Here is a 17,690-nt window from a genome sequence, read left to right as displayed (position 1 = left end):
CAGTGCAGGGATATTGCGTTAAGTATTCCTCGAACGTCTCCGACTTCTTATACCATTTAAACCACTCTCTAAACATCCCTGGCACTAATAATAACAAACTTTCCATCAATTGACTTTACGAGTTTAGCGAGCACTAACAAACGCAGGCTGAATTTGTATATATTGCATAGATTTGTATAGATTTGCATAGGTTTGTATAGATTTATATAGATTTTTATAGATTTGCATAGATTTGTATAGATTTATATAGATTTGCATAGATTTGTTAGATTTGCATAGATTTTTATAGATTTGTATAGATTTATATAGATTTGTATAGATTTGCATAGATTTGTATAGATTTATATAGATTTGCATAGATTTGTATAGATTTGCATAGATTTGTATAGATTTGCATAGATTTGTATAGATTTATATAGATTTGGATAGATTTGCATAGATTTGTATAGATTTATATAGATTTGTATAGATTTGCATAGATTTGTATAGATTTATATAGATTTGCATATTTGTATAGATTTGCATAGATTTGTATAGATTTGCATAGATTTGTATAGATTTATATAGATTTGTATAGATTTGCATAGATTTGTATAGATTTATATAGATTTGCATAGATTTGTATAGATTTGCATAGATTTGTATAGATTTGCATAGATTTGTATAGATTTATATAGATTTGTATAGATTTGCATAGATTTGTATAGATTTATATAGATTTGCATAGATTTGTATAGATTTGCATAGATTTGTATAGATTTGTATAAATTTGTATAGATTGGAACTAATTGAAGCTTACCAATTCTATTTCAAATGATCTTCAATTTCTTTCTTTATTTCTTTCACAAAAATCATTAAGTAATTTCACTTATACACGGTGTCCGAAAACCAGTACTACAAGTGGAAAACTAAGAATCTATATCACCAAGAAACAAATATTTTCAATAAATAATTTTTTTTTTTTGGCAACTAAATGGTTAGTTAAAAAAAAATTGGAGCCGGTTATACACTTCTAAACGTTTAAGGCGAAGCTTAATGCCAAATCACTATTTTGATTAATCTTAATAACGAATTGGTGTACATTATGAAAACCAAAAAATATGTTGTAGATAAATTGAAGGTTTTCCTATCGTTTCGCTTGAGTAGAATACAAATAAAAAAATAAATTACTCAATAAAAAATATAAATGAAAACTACTAAAAATTTTTTTTTTCATTAGTAATGTATGGACGCATAAAGGAAACAACTTTTTAAAAATTCAATATTATAGCTAAGATTATCTGTGACAGTTTCTCTTGATTAACTTTTTTGCTTTCTGATAAAATTATTTACAAAATAAATATAAAACAGTTTTGTGCTAGAAATCGAACGTTTCTAGTCTCCGTTTGTCAAGCAATCTTAATGCCTATTACCTACAATATAAGGTGTACCAAGAATATACAAATTTTTGGCTTATAGCTTCCTCTTAATAATAAACTGATGATTACCTCGTAACGACCGTTGTTTTCTAAATTGGATCTAAAAATACCAATTTTTGACTAGATTTAACCCCTCCAGCGTTTGAGGGTCATATATGACCGGGCGTCCATTTTTATCCTTTTTTCATTGATTAATTTATTCATTCAATCAAGAAAAAAAATATAAATTCAAATAGATGTTATTTTTAAGCAATAATTATTACCCCGAAACACCTATATATACGAAAAAATCTTCAGAGAAAAAATACATGCTGCCGACTGGAATTAAATCCGCAACCTTCGATTGCCGGTCAGGCGCTCTACTAATGGAGCTTCGCCAGCTTATTCAAAACCTGACAAATTATTCAATATGAATTGGCACTTTTCATTCAATAATTTTTCACTAGGTAACAACCAACTTTATTTTAAATATCATTATTTCTGATTAAAAATAATATATTATCCTTTATGCTATACATAAAAACCTTGTCTTTTAACTATCAGTTTGTCATTAAAATAATATCATATAGATGGATTAAAAAATAAGTATTTCTTTGAGACAACCCTTATTCTATTTGGATTATAATTTACCTACACTTACAAAGGGGATTGAATTTATTTTAATTTAAAAAACGTTTCCTACTTTCTTCGTGGTTTGATTTTATAGTTCAGTTTGCATTCGGTGCTCAATCGAAATAATATTTTGAAAATGGCGTCATTGAAAAATTAATTTAAAAACAACTGATAATCAACAATTAGCATCGACTGTCAAAAAATAATAACAAATTCGAATTATCTTCCCAAACTCAAAAATCAAAAATTAAAATGTTTGTCGTGTAATAAATAAATAAAATGAAATAGTTTGAAAAAAAAACATCGACAAAGCAAAAAATAGAAAGTGGCTCTCTTGTAAAAGTGAAAATTGCGAACAGTTAAAAGTTAACATAGGACAAAATAAATATTTTGAGAAAATGGAGGTCTTCATGGATTGTTATTTCGAGGATGTTTTCAAAAAGTTAGACAGAGACAGTCTGTTTTCTCGAACCAAAAGGCGGGAATTGGTGCAATATTTTAGCACGCTCATAGCCGGGTGTGCTAAAGGTAAAAACACATATTTTAATTAATTTATTTTTAAACATTTTATTTAAAATATGATAGTGAATATTTAAGTCCTCCTCACTAGAGTTTTTGGTAAATATTCGGAATCGCTGGACAAGGATTATATGAAATATTTTTAAATAAAACCTTCTGATTTACCTTAATTACTATAAAAGGAATCTGACTTTCTTTTTCTTTTCTTTTCTGAATTTCTTTGTCCGAATGTGGTTTTCTGACCTGGAATATTTTTTATGTCATTGTGATTTGACCTTGTGTGATGAATATGCGGTATTGTAGAGGATTCAGTATTTTTAAATAGTTTCAATAGTATATTATATTGAATAGCTTCAATAGCATATATTTGTTTTACATTTGGTACATCAAAACTATTGAAAATTTCAATCGAAGTCGTTCTTATGGGCACTTTCAGGACGGTCTTTATGATTCCCTTTTGAATTGTGTTCAGGTTATGCATATACTTATATACAATAGATCCGCATCCTCTAATTCCATATTCGATACAAGAATGACATAAAGCGTAATAAATTTTGTTCATGTCTTTTTTATTTACCACATTTCTTAAATTTTTAATAAATATATAAGTTTTGTAAGTTTTCCGTGATACTTTTGATATTTAGGTCCCATTTAAAATTTTTATCAATTACTGCTCCGAGATATTTTATGCTTTGTGATTTTTCTATAATTGGGCATGACATTGAACATTATTTCTATGGCATTCGTGTGGTTTTAGTTCAAGTGATTTTACTGGTTGGCCCCTTGAGTTCATTGAAAATATTATAATTTTTAGCCGATTTTGAAGTTATTTTATTGAACTTTTTCTCAAGTCCGCATATCTACAAGGTGTAGATTACTCATTGCTAAAATATTTGTTAAAGTTTTAATTTTTCTATTGTTTTATATATTTACAGAGGTTAATAATTTATCATACAATAATTGACGTGTACCCGGCGTTACTCAGGGAATTATAAATGGTTTGAGTTAAAGTTTTGAGGTTGTGAATTCTAAAGTTCGTGACAACTGGGTGCATTATAATTAAGAGGAAGCTACAAGCCAAAAATGTGTATATTCTTAGTATATCTTATATTCTAGGTAATAGGTATTAAATTCACTTGACAAACGGAGTCTATAAACGTTCTATTTCAACCACAAAACTAATTTTTATTTATTTTGTAAAAAATTTTATAAGAAAGCAAAAAAGTAATCAAGTGAAAAATTGTTTCGTTTAAGCGTTCATACATTTCTATTGAAAGCAATTTTTTTTTAGTAGTTTACATTTATATTTTTTATTGCGTAATTTTTATTTATTTTTTATTTGTATTCTACTCAAGCAAAACGATATCAAAACCTTCAATCTATTTACAGCACATTTTTGGTATTCATAATGTACACCAATTCGTAATAAAGATTAATCAAAATAGTTATTTAGCATTAAGCTTCGCCCTAAAGTATTTGTTTCACTTGATCATGCCATTTGTTCCTTGAGCGTCTTCGACCACTTCAACCATTCACTTCCAAGTCATACATTCTCCATACACATCTTTCTGCGTTCATCACTTACGTTTCACTTTACAGGAGATAGTTATTTGCTTCATGTCTTCCTCGGGCACCCCCGATCTTTTCTACCATTCATTTCATATAGTATTTTTTTGTTTGACAAGCCCCCAAAGGGCACACAAACTCCAACGGCTCGGAGGGGTTTGAAGCAGAGAATGGACGGTTATCTCGAGAGTATTTCCTCCTGGGGTAAAAATAATCTCGTCGAATTTAATGTTTCAAAGACCCAATCCTGTCTGATTACGTCTAAAAGGGATCCAAATGATAATCTAGTCTCCTTCAACGGAAGCAATCTTCCGAACAGGCCTTCCATTGATATGCTTGGTGTAACTATAAGTGACCAGCTCAGGTACGGGGGCTCCATCGAAGCCAGAGTAAAGTTGGCCTCTCAGAAGCTGGGCGTACTGTACAGGGCCCGCAGATACTTTAATAATACACAACTGCTGACCCTGTACAAATCGCAAGTGCGCCCTACTGTCGAATTTGGCAGCCATCTCTGGTCCGGAGCCCCTAAATACCTGAAAAAAACCCTAGACTCTGTGCAAAAACGGGCGGTCCGTTTGATAGATTCCCCAATCTTAACAAACGGACTGCAATCTTTAGAGCACAGGCGTCAGGTAGGTATGCTGTCCTTGTTCTATCGGTATTACAATGGAAGATGCTCTGAGGAACTAGCGTCATTGATCCCTTCGGCGCCGGTGCGTAGTCGGGATACACGCCAAACATTTGTACACAGTTGACACTTGTCACATGAGAACGGGTCGCTTCTACGATTCGTTCTTAAGTTCAACAGCTCGGCTGTGGAACGAATTGCCGGCCTCTGTGTTTCCTCCCTCCTACAACATGGGACTCTTCAAGACCCATGTTCACTTCTTCCTCTCCACAAAAAGACCCTCCACACAGCATCCCCAAAGGGAAATTATTTCCTTCAGGGCCTCCTGTGTGGAGTAAATATATATAAAAAAAAAGTATTATGATATCCACATTACTACTGTTAGAAAAACACTACGTCCACTTTAATTCGACTCCGTATCTCATACCAGAGCAGAGATAATGCGTTAATTCTTTCTGGAGCGTCACCGAGTTTTACCATTCACACTCTCTAAACACTCTTGGCATTAATAAGAACTAAATTTGAAATTTTCATTAAAATCGGATGAAATGTGAAGGAACGCGATTAGTACAAACAAAGAAACATGTACACAGAACGCCTATACAAGTCAAGGCTTAGTTGTTAGCAGATGGAGATGATAAATATTAAAGTGGAATAACAGAAAAAAAAATAAATATATATATAATTATCTATCTAGCGAGACTGTTTACATAAAGATGTCTACATCGTAACATTTTTGTAAAGCATTGTACTGTTTAACAAATAACATGTAAATCTATTGATATTCAACCTAACGTATTTAAAATAGCTATTATTTAATAGTGATAGAGGAAGACATGACACGATCGATTGAATCAAATAGTTGAGTTTGGTCATGTCAAAATTAAGAAAAACATAATACAATATTATATGAGACGATATACTATAAATTCGGATCTAGCAAGAAGTTTGTGACAAGACAGAGTTGATTGATGGTCTATTCTCTCTGCATACCCCTACAGTTATGTGGCGTGATTTCATATTTATTTGCAATAAAAGTACTTAATAATTTCATTACGTCCGACCTCACCGTCCGCGTGTTTTTAGTTTGACACACAAATGATTTTCTTATGCTGCGTATAAACAGGACATGAAGCACCTGCCGAAACAAGAATTATGGGAAAGGGACGAAGCTATCCTGTTTATACGCACTTTAGACAAGCATACAAAAAAACGAAAATATCCTTAACTTATTTCGACAGCACGTTTAACGTTTTGTTTATGATTTGAAACGTGTGTTAGCTCACTGGTATAAATGGTAACCGTAAATATGTATCGAAAAGCGTAAATTAAAAAAAAATATATATTTATTTACGGTATAAGTAAGTTATATATCTTTGATTCTATTATCTGTCTTTGAATACAGAAAATAAATGTTTTTTTTTATAAAAATACCACTCCTCGACTTTAACAAAATCAGATTTAGATAGTATGATAATCGTTTGTTTTCGGGTATGGAAGAAACCGCGTGCCTGAGGGAGACAGCATGAATGGAAGTATAAATAGGACGTACGTTGTCCATTGTGTCTCTCTTGTCTTGGATTTCAATGGAACAATAACCTTGCATTGTACACCTTGCAGAATAAACAGACGTTTAAATCTGAGTAATTAGTCGGCCACAACTCACAATTACTACAGATAGTCATTTTCCTCGAATTTTGAGCATGAGGTATGCGAAATTTCAACAAGCAGTACCAAATATCTGCTTTGAGGGGTGCAAGAGAGGGTGGTTCTTTTAAATCTGATGTAGACATTAACCTTCCTCTTGTTTCGAAGGTCAAATATGCAAAATTTCATCTATCCCGGACTAAAACTGAACATTTTTTTAAAGCTCCACGCCGTGTAAGCAGTGTAGGGGTGGTATAAAGGAGTTTAAAACGACCAATTGAAATCTACTAATAATTTCATCAGCAAATACTTCTTTCAGGTGAAACGGAGGGCATAGATTACGAAACCTCGTGCCGCCACTTCGTGCTGGCCGCCCTGCGCTACCACGAAGCCTCCAAGAACAACAACGGCCAGGTCTGCCTTATGGGCAAGTATCACAACGTGCTCTACATCGCCGCCAAGCTGGCCTTCGACTGGAGCCTGCAGGACAACTTCACCGTCGCCAGACTGCTGGATGAGATCTATTATTGCGAAAATACGTTTGAAAGGATTTTCTTGGGTAATTTTTATTTTATTTAAAAATATATTTGCTATCACGCGATCTCTGAGGACAACTACGGCCAAGTTGGACAAGTACCACTACCAAACGGCAAACTGGCCTTTGGCTGGAACCTTCGGGATAACCATACCGTCGCTAGACTGCTGGATGAGATCTATTAATGCCAGAACATATTTGAAAGGCTTTTTTCTTAGGTAAAATTCGTATTTGAAAATTTATTTTGCTATCGTGTGAACTCCAAAAACAACTACGGCCTAGTTTACCTCATAGACAAGTACCACTACTAAACGGTAAACTGGTCTTTGTCTGGAACATTCGGGACAATTATACCGTCGCTAGACTGCTGGATGATTCATGTTAATATTACTGTGAGAACGAGTTTGAGTTAGGTAACATACGAGTATGCTTGAAAATATATTTTGCTACCATCCACCTCCAAGAATAACTACAGGCAAGTCTACCTCATGGACACGTAGGTATAACTATCATGCGGCAAACTAGCCTCCAACTCGAACTCTCGAGATAACCAAACCGTTGCCAGATTGCTGGATGAAATCTACGATTGCAATATTGTATTTTAAAATATATTTAAAAAAAGATCAATAGTTTCGTTGCTTGTGTGGCACGTAGCGCCTTCTTGTTGGAAGTAAACGTTGTCCAGATCAATACCATCCAATTCTGGCCATAAAAAATCATTAATCATCTCTCGATAGCGCAATCCATTCACCGTAACTGCTGCTCCAACCTCATTTTTGAAAAAGTAAGGTACAATGGTCCGCCGACCATAAACCGCACCAAACAGTCACACGTTGAGGATAGAGAGGCTTTTCAACAATAACTCTTGGGTTTTCCGAGCCCCAGATGCGATAATCTTGCTTGTTGACGAAGTCAACGAGGTGGAAATGGGGCTCATAACTCAAGATGATTTGCATTTGATTCACTCAAGTGAATTTTAATGCGTTGTTGAAGCTTGTATCGTTCCATTTTTATTAATGGCGTAGTTTCTACTTGTCGAATGTCAAAAATGATAAAAATGATTCAAAAGTAACATCTACCGAAATAGCGGGCTATTCAAAATAACACCTCTTATTGGAAAATCCTGTATTACGATCCTATGAAGAGTGGCTTCTTGACATAATTATGATGGGATAATTGAGCCAAGTTATATACCCATTGCGAATATTTATCCATTATAATCCTAGATTACTCGAAAGGGAAGAAATGTTACTGAGACAACGCGCGTGGTATCACTGAATTAGGTCCAGTGGACAAACTAGTGATTTATTGCGTTAAGCCCGGCCCACTGACGGGCGAGCACGTTCGCGGCGAGCAGTCTGAGTATGACGTCACGCGATTTATCCGGGGACATCCGTACAAAAATGCTTGTCGCTCGCCTGTGACAACGTGTTTGCTGCGGACATGCTCGCCTGTGCTCGCCCGTGTGTGGGCTCGCAACTGGAGTCGCGAGGAACGCATATAGACACGAGGGACGTACATAATAATATAGCTGTTTCACCCGTACACATATTTTTTGAATGGCTATCTCTTTCTAATACGTTCCGTTCCATTTAGCCATGAATGATGTTATTTGCAGCCATTTCATTCATTCACACAAATACGTTGTGGCTTTTCTTTCTTATGCGTTTCGTTGTTCGATTTCAAACTGGAAACAGGAAGATACTATATTTTTTGTTGGATTAGTATGAACATAACGACTTTTTGTATTTAGGTCAATAATTAAAATGAATATTTTTTTGACAGTATATCGAGGGGATGGTGAAATACCACCTTAGCCTATTTTGATTTTATTATTATTGATCGTATTACTGTAAAAAAAAGTAATTCGTAAATTTTGCAGTTAAAGATACTAGTTAGTAAATTATCTAATAAAAATATAAACTTAATATTGCTTATTTTTCTTTCTCAGGTGCAATATTTGGGACAACAGCGCCACACTTTATCGCAGGCTGGAAGTCCGATTTCAAAGATAAAGAAGAAAATATCCATGCATTGGTTTATTTCTTGGATCACGCCACTAATGCCGGCCTAGAATACACAGATGGCGGTAAAGTCAGTAGGTTTATCGACGTCCCACTGGAAAGTTGCGGAAAAGTGCCGCCAGTCCGAGTAGTGGTACAAATTGGCGCTAGTGAGATGCTGATGATCCTATTAAGGTTTGGGGCTCGGCTAAACTGCGACAATCTGTCAGAAAATAATGCTACAAATCCAGTTGAAACAATCTTGGATAGATTGAAAGAATCTAACAGGAAATATCCGTATGAATTAGTATCTTGTTTAAGGGTTATTTTAAGAGCAATACCAACAGTTAAACTTACAGTTGATATGAAAGAATACAGAGATTTTGCTTATCCAGTAGATTATAACTATCAGAGAAGGACTATGCTGGAAAGATATCCGTTTATAATGGAAGATCATCTTGTCCCTTCTTCGAGATGTGGCCTCAGACCTACAGAACTAAAACATCTATGCAGATGTGTTGTAAGAGATCAGTTGTGGAAATCTTTTCAGCTTCCTTTCGGTATAAGAAAATTGCCAATACCGAATGTTCTCCATCGTTATTTGGATCTTTGCGATGACTGATTTAGTTTATATTACATAGGTATTAGAATTGATTTGAATCTCATTGAATTTTTAGTTATACGTATCTGTAGTCAATTGTTGAAATTTGTAATGTGTTTTAACAATAACAAAACGTCATTCTTTTATAAAGCGACTCTTTTTAATAACCTAAATAACAGCAGACGACAATTGTCAAACATTAGAGTTGCCAACATAACATAATATATACAACACAAAATGAAGAGAATTTTAAATCCGGCGTACCCAATGGACCACCCTTCTGTTTGCAACTAATATTATGAATAAATTCCGGTATGGAGTAATCGAATTGATTGTTACATCTATAAATACACAATATATTAAACCATGGGTCCAAAATAAAATAAATACACTATTTTTATTATAATACATGTTTAAATTTGTACTAGGAATAAATATTTTATCATTATACAATCATAAAATAGAGTTTTCATTAATTTCCTTCCTTTTTGAAGTGAAACTTCTTTAGGCGCGTAATTCGGGGACGGAGTAAAACCGAGTCAGGATCGACACGAAAATGCGGGTACCCCCACCACCGCTCACCGTTCACTGTCCCTCTCTCACCATATGCGCTTGTTGAGGTGGGGGAGCCGCTCACGAACGTTCTCTCTCTTCTCTTCTTTCCTCTCTCTCAGACACCAGCGAACTGCGCCACGCCAAGCATCAGCTGCTTGGTTAGTATACTGCGTCGTGAGTGTAATACGAGTGAAATACGTAATTGATTGTGGTTCATACGGTTTAACAAAAGAAGTTTCACTTCTGTCTTGCGTAGGCTTGACACACCCACTTTTTTTCAATGTATACCTATACCGTTTCCATAAATATGTTTTTTTACAAAGTCAATGTTTTTGATGTCATATGTTATCCAAGATCGACTACAGTACCTACCTACAGGCCGTATCGCGGATTTTGAAGAGTGACGTGATTAAGTCAGTGCCATCGAGCAACGAATGTTTGCAAATAGGGACGATTGTTTTTGATACTTGTCGCTACTACTGATCTGTATGTTATTTTACCACAAGCATGTTGAATAAACGGTGATTAGACCATCAAACAGATATGTTTAATTAGCGACTTGACTGACTTTTTGGTGGTCGCATGCCCAGGTCTGTACTCTAGTCGGCTTTGACTCCGAGCAACACCTTCCGATTTTCCCATGAACAGATTGGATAAAGACAGCGTAATTGAAGTAGTCCGCTCCGGGCGCCGATTGCCAAGGCGGTGTTAATACCCAACGCCTGACAGTTCTAGCACATCGTCCTTGAGCTTATTTTAAATAAAATAAACAGCGTTACACAAAAAGAAAAATCATATAGCATGCGATGTCCTATGACGCCCGTCACCAGCTCACCAAAGGATTCAGAGGTACAAAAGATAGAGGACAGTACTCACTTGTAGGTGTCCTCCGAGACGTTGATGGTCCCCGGCAGGCCCGTGGTCTCACAGCGGCTGGTGAGGTTTACGGTGTTGCCGAACAGACAGTAGCGAGGCATGCGGTGACCTATCACGCCTGTCACCACCTCGCCAGAGTGGATCCCGATTGTGATACCCTAACAAAAATTAATACGTATATCTGAGGTCTGATCATGCCTTGCGAACAACACACCAACTGATATAGTTGAAATCGCTTTTCACAATACAAATAATTAATGTGTAAAATAGAATAAGACACTACTGTTGTCCACATCCACAATTTGAGAGACGGTTATGAGTAGCGCCACCCCTGGGACCACTCATGTGCAAATGTAATGGACATACAAAATATGAATGACCAAACGTAACTTAATGAGTAACTCCAAGTAGTTTGCTATGTTTGCAGGAGTGCCACGGTTTACTTTCTTGATCCAATCACTGCCTTGTACCGCAGGAATCGATTCACATGTTCGTCACTCCTGGACACACTGACTCCCAAATTCCCTACTTCCTTTTCTCAGAAAAACCCTCCGCAAACTTCTTCCGTTAATGTGAACAAAATTATGATATTATGAAAAGGGGTTTGTGTTGACTTACAACAGGTAGGCCATCGATGGTCACTTCCTTGGCAAGGTCCATCATGTCCAACGCTAGGCGAGCTATCCACCTGGCGTGAGCAGGGCAGGCTTCGGGCAGCCCTGAGACCGCCATGTATTTGTCACCAACTGTCTCGACCTGTACGTAATAGTTTATAGCTCTTTAATCACTGTAAAAACTTGGGTCAAAAATAATTCCCTATATGCAGAACGATGGCCAATTCGATTAATAATTGGTATGTTATATGGCGACATAAAACTTTGATTGGAAAAATGATCCGACCCATGCATGATCGACTTGTATTTATAAACACAATTTGCTCCTTCGAGGACAAGAGCGGTTTACGCGAAGCAGTCAGAAAACAAAAATAATTTTATATAGATTCCTGATACTTTCCCTTCCAACATTTGGTAGGAAAACTTTTTGTCCAAGTTGGGTATTGATAGTTATTGATATATACGAAATAATGGCTTGAACTATTGAACGGTTGTCGATTATGTCTCATCGGAATTCCAAAAACTTTGGAATCTGTTTCATTTCATGTTTATGATTATTTCACTAGGTTCAGGTTTGGCTCAGTTCAATTCATTGGTCTTAGATACAATGGTGGCAAAAATAAATCTGTGAATTTTAATGTTATTGGCAAAAGTAATACTTAAATTTTTTAATTGTTAAAATTTTGTTTTATTTGTAATGCATCAACAGAGAGGGATTAACATAAAAACATATAAAGAAATAAGGATGAATAAATCCCAATCGTCGAAAACGGTTTACAACCGATCAAAAATTATGTACAACAAGAGACTGCAAAGTTTCGGTCAAGTAAAAATAAGAGATTCGAGAAATTTAATAAACTTCTAATGGCTTAAAATTTATTTATTTCACTTTTTAAAATAATAGACTATTTTTTAAATAATAATAATTTCTTAAAATTTTGCAAATTCACTTTGTGGCACCATTTTATTAATGAAATAATTAAAAAAACTTTGTTTTTACCACGTATGTATTTAAAAAGAAAATCAACATGTTTTGAAAACGATGTTCTCTTCACCAGGACATTAAATGTACTAAAAACTAAATTATCAAGTATAGAAAGACAGGCGTGGGTAGAAATGGAAGTAATGGGTTCGGGGAGGGGGAGAGAGGTGGAAAGGGGAGGTGCTTAGAAGATCAAAGACAAAAAATTACAATGGAAATATGTTTAAGACAGGGTTATTCACAAAATTAACTTGATTATTAATAATATTTAAATTTAAATTGAAATTTTTCCTAATTTCGAATATTTCTAAAAGATCTAAGTGAAAACCACTAACGTTAGTGTGTAATTTTTTTTAACTGGCTTAAAAAAATTTTTTTTTTTTTTACTGCATCTTAAATTGTATTTAATAAATTTAATTTATAATAATAATGTTAAATCTTTTTAAAATATGAAAAATTCAGTCTAATATCGCTGGAAATTCCAAAGTTTGTTCTAATTAGTGTCAGGAGTGTTAAGAGAGTACTTTGAATGGTAAAGAAGTCGGGACGCCCGAGAAATATATCTCGGAATGATATACGGGGTATAACATTGACATTATGGTATACAATAGTGGATGGTAGAAGAAGTAGGAAACGGCCGAGAAAGACATCCACTAATATAAAAAATAAAGTGTACAGTCTATCGTTAAATATGTCAGGAATCTTGCCACTATGGTGGCACATTAGCAAAGAAGGTTGGGAGAATGTTAATTTAGTTCTTTGGAAAGGAATATGGAAAGATTCGGGTTTCTTAGAAGACGGTGTTTGATATTGATTTTGATTGTTTTCAAGGGGGAGGATTCTCCATGGTTAATTGCATTTTTTAAATAAATTTGATGTCAATTTAGTGAGGATATTAGTAGGAAGAGAAGATTTGATAACTAGATCATCCGTTGACTAGGAATTTTTTTTTTAAAAATTTATTTATTTATTTATTTAATTCAAAAAACAGTTTTTACATAAAAAGCATACTCTGCACATCTCACTAGGGCATTCCTGTATCAAGATGTGCAGCTTTACAATAATATCATTTTAAAAAATACATATATGTAAATTTAAAATAATAACAACATTAAATTAAATTTAAACAAAAAAAGAAAAGTTTATGACACGGACGTTTCGAGACCGGTAGACAAAAATAAACAAAATTTTAGTAACAAATGTATGAAAAAAATAAAAACAAAAAACAAAAAACAAAAAAGTCAACAAAAGAAGCATTATTAAGTAAGTTGGCAACAATAATATTCTTCTGTTAACTGAAGTACAAGGTACCTGTGCTGGCTTATCAGACACAAGCATAAGCATAGGGAAACCATACTGACAATTACAACATGGATAGTATGAATAATAGATTATAAGAAAAAATAAAAAATAACTAAATAAAAAAGGTTAATAATAACCGATAGGTAAGTAGATAATATTATAATAAAAAGTAAGTAAGTAAATATTTTAGCTAGACAATAATTAAAGTAAATATTAATACGATAATTAAGTAGATAATAATAATAATAAGTAACATAATAATAAATAACCAAAAGTTATTTTAGAAGTAAATAAGTGCATGCGCAGTAAGTAAATAAGGATTGTATCGAAACAGAGCTTCCACAAGGAATTATGATATAAGCGACAACATGGGTGATCCAAAATCATCATTCTCAGCTAGTACGGAGATTTTGACCATTTTCTTGAATGAATTTAACGTACCTTTAGTTTTTATATTTTCTCCAAGCATATTATATAGCAACGGAGCTTTATATGAAAAACTCCTTTGTCCGAAGGATGTTCTGGTATACACCGGCTGATACATTAAAGAAGAACCCATTCTAGTGCTGCGTACTTGTTGAGATCTTTTGGCAGTAATAGTGTTGTTGAAAAATTTACAGAGAGCCTGTATTATGTACAACTGCCTTATTGTCATAATTTTGCTTTCACTATATAATAACTTTGATGGATACATAAAATTTCTCTTATACATTATTTTTAAAATTAATTTTTGCGCAACATTCAAAGGCTCTAAGGTAGTCTTGTTACAAGAACCCCAACAGACAACATTATATGAAAGCATTGATTGAACTAGAGCATAATATACAGTTTTTAATGTAACTTTGTCCAATATGTTTCTTAGATTTTTGAAAATGTAGGCTAGCCTTCTTATTTTGTTTCTTAATGTAGTAATGTGATTTTTGTTGTTTGTTTTTGGGGTGTTATGCCGTGTTGCGCTAACTCCTTCTTTAGCCGACGTTTCGGACAGCGTTGCAGTGTCCATCATCAGGGCAGATCCGGTAGATCCGAAGATGTGTTACTACTGATCTGCCTGATCTGATCTGTGTCTACCGGATCTGCCCTGATGATGGACACTGCAACGCTGTCCGAAACGTCGGCTAAAGAAGGAGTTAGCGCAACACGGCATAACACCCCAAAAACAAACAACAAAAATCACATTACTACATTAACAAACAACAAAAATGCTTTTGGCCGTGAGAATCTAAAAACTAGTAATGTGATTGTTCCATTTTAAATTTTTATCAATAATTAAACCCAGGTATTTGATGTTGTCTACTCTTTCCAAAGATTGACAGTTACACTCCTGCACACAACAATGTATTTTTAATGAACGTTCCAAAGATGGTTGATTTACAGAGGAAATGCTAAAAGTAATATATTTAGTTTTGTTCATGTTTAAGGTTAACAAGTTTTGATCAAGCCAATTTTTGACTGCCCTTAATCCTGCCTCGCACTTAGCATACGTTTCGTTCCACGTGTCAGCAGCAAACACCAAGACAGTGTCATCTGCAAATACAATTGAAGATCCAGAAAATTTCAGTTTACAGAGGTCGTTAATATATAACAAAAATAGAATTGGACCCAGAACACTACTTTGAGGAACACCATATACAATTGATTTATTTGAGCTAATGTGATCATTAATTATTACTCTCTGTGTTCTATTTTCAAGATATGATCTGAACCAATCTAAAGATTTATTAACAATACCCATTGAACTGAGTTTTTTTAAGAGTAAACCGTGGGATACGGTATCAAATGCCTTAGACAAGTCTAAAAAGACGGCCATTGCTTTATTGCCAGTATCAAGAGCTTCTACGACTGTGGTAATCATTTTTAATGCAGCATCACTTGTTCCCATGTTCTCTCGGAAGCCAAATTGATTATCTGAGAGAATTTCATATCTTTTTACATAAGACATCAACCTAATTTTAGCTAATTTCTCTATTATTTTTGATAACGTATTTAGCAAGGAGATAGGTCGATAGTTATTTACATCTTTGTTATCTCCTCCTTTAAATAAAGGAATAACTTTGGAATTTTTGCAATGATTAGGGAACAAGCCATTCTCAAAACTAACATTTAAAATGTGTGTAATAGGTATTACTAGTTCAGAAGCATTTTGTTTGTAGACCATTGCACTTATATTGTCATTTCCACTCGAAAAACCTGATTTTAGCTCATTAATCACATTTAAAGCTTCATTACAATTCGTTGGTTTGAATTCAAAGCAGGCATTTTGCATAGATTGTGTTGGATTATAATTTTTTACTAAAGATTCTTCACTGGTGTTATTTGCACTACACAAAAGATTAGCAAAATTTTGACCTATATCACTAAAAAAATTATTCACATGGTTAGTAATGACTGTTGGATTATCATTTATGGATACAATGTTATTATTTACTTTCAGTTTATTTATGGGCACTGATTCCTTTTGCAAATCCAATGCTTGTTTTATTATTTTCCATTCTTGCTTTATGTTTCCTTTTACCTCGTGAAGCTTCCCTTTATAATATGTCTGTTTGGTCGTTTTTATAATTTTAGAACACCAATTTCTGTATCTTTTATAATGTGCAAACAGTTCGATATTATTTGGTTCTTTACGACAACTCTTGTGTAATTTGTCACGTTTAATGAGGCAGTTAACAATTCCAGAAGTTATCCATGGTTTCAAGTGCTTTTTATTACAATGGATTCTCTTAGTATATGAGCAATTTCCAATATGTAATTTTAGACGTCTTATGAAATTATCAGCTGCAGTATTGACATCACTGGTGGATAAGACTGTATCCCATGTTTCCTCTTTCAGTGTCGAATTTAGTAGGTCATTATCCACAGTTAGTCTAAGCTTTACGTCTATTTTTTTTGATTTTGTTACTCTGGATTTAGGATATTTCAATAATGTAGCAAAATGGTCTGTAATACTGGTCCTGAATACAGCACTCTGAGGATCGTCTTTTGACTTAACCATAATGTGATCAATACAACTCTCAGTACTTGATGTTACTCTAGTCGGTGAAATAATTAATGGTTTTAGACCGTGGTAAATCAAAAGTGAAAGATATTGTTCACTTTTTATGCTGTTCATATCCAGAATATTTATATTTATATCACCACATAAAATCACTTCATGGTTATGTGTTGATACAGAACGTAGTAAGTCATTTAGGTGGTCAAGAAAGGTATCAATGTGTGCTTGAGAAGGAGATCTATAAACTGCTAAAACACATACATTATAAGGTAGTTGTAATTTAAGACAGTTGGCATGTGGAATAGTTATTTCTTCAACAGAAACTATGACATCATTCCGAGTGTAAACGACAACTCCATCATTTTGTAAATAATTTTTTTTGGTGCTATGTGATGAATATCCAGTAATACTTGGGATATAGATTGAATCTTTCAACCAAGCCTCACTAAAAACGATAATGCCAAATCTATGTTGTATTGCGTCGAGAACAGCTATAGTATCATCGAAATTTTTTTTTATGCATCTTATATTCATACAATATATAGAGAGAGCAGAATGGTTAAGAAATTCATTACATACTGATGGGTCATCTATGTTGATATTGATTTCCTTGTCGTCATTTAGTTCTTCATCCAATATAGAATCCATATTAATACTTTTTTATACATGTTGCTGTTGGTGGTGTGACTCATAAAACAAAAGCAACTAATATGCGATGTAATTAATAATAATAATAAGAATAATAATGGGTGTATATTAATTTGAGCCCGTGAAAACTTGTCGAAAATGTAGGTATATCCCGTGAAGGTACAAACGAAGGAAATTATGTTTACATAA

The 17,690-nt window shown here is 34.0% G+C and overlaps 2 protein-coding genes across 3 annotated transcripts in view; one reads left to right on the top strand and one right to left on the bottom strand.

Annotated features, from left to right (window-relative positions):
* The window catches only part of LOC149409137 (guanylate cyclase soluble subunit beta-1-like), a 160,296-nt gene that overhangs the window by 3,707 nt on the left and 138,899 nt on the right, over nt 1-17,690 (bottom strand). Inside the window, exons 14-15 of the mRNA XM_089650115.1 lie at nt 11,579-11,716; nt 10,961-11,118 (exon numbers count right to left, since the gene is read on the bottom strand). Of these exons, the coding sequence (XP_089506241.1) occupies nt 10,961-11,118; nt 11,579-11,716 (296 nt within the window). The remainder of the gene's footprint in view (nt 1-10,960; nt 11,119-11,578; nt 11,717-17,690) is intronic.
* LOC149409139 (uncharacterized) lies at nt 2,429-9,550 on the top strand. 2 transcript variants are annotated; one of them, XM_089650121.1, is made up of 3 exons: nt 2,429-2,558; nt 6,710-6,949; nt 8,877-9,550. In XM_089650121.1, exons 1-3 carry the CDS (start codon nt 2,429-2,431, stop codon nt 9,548-9,550), a joined length of 1,044 nt encoding a protein of 347 aa, XP_089506247.1. The 2 variants fall into 2 exon arrangements, with proteins under 2 accessions (XP_089506247.1, XP_089506248.1); XM_089650122.1 differs by having other exon boundaries at nt 2,429-2,580; nt 6,738-6,949.

This window comes from Hesperophylax consimilis, unplaced genomic scaffold (genome assembly GCF_061612785.1).
Source record: "Hesperophylax consimilis isolate HC1 unplaced genomic scaffold, BYU_Hcon_1.0 scaffold_35, whole genome shotgun sequence".
Lineage (NCBI taxonomy): Eukaryota > Metazoa > Arthropoda > Insecta > Trichoptera > Limnephilidae > Hesperophylax > Hesperophylax consimilis.
Note: the sequence above shows the minus strand (reverse complement) of the source record. Positions and strands in the feature narration are given on the sequence as shown.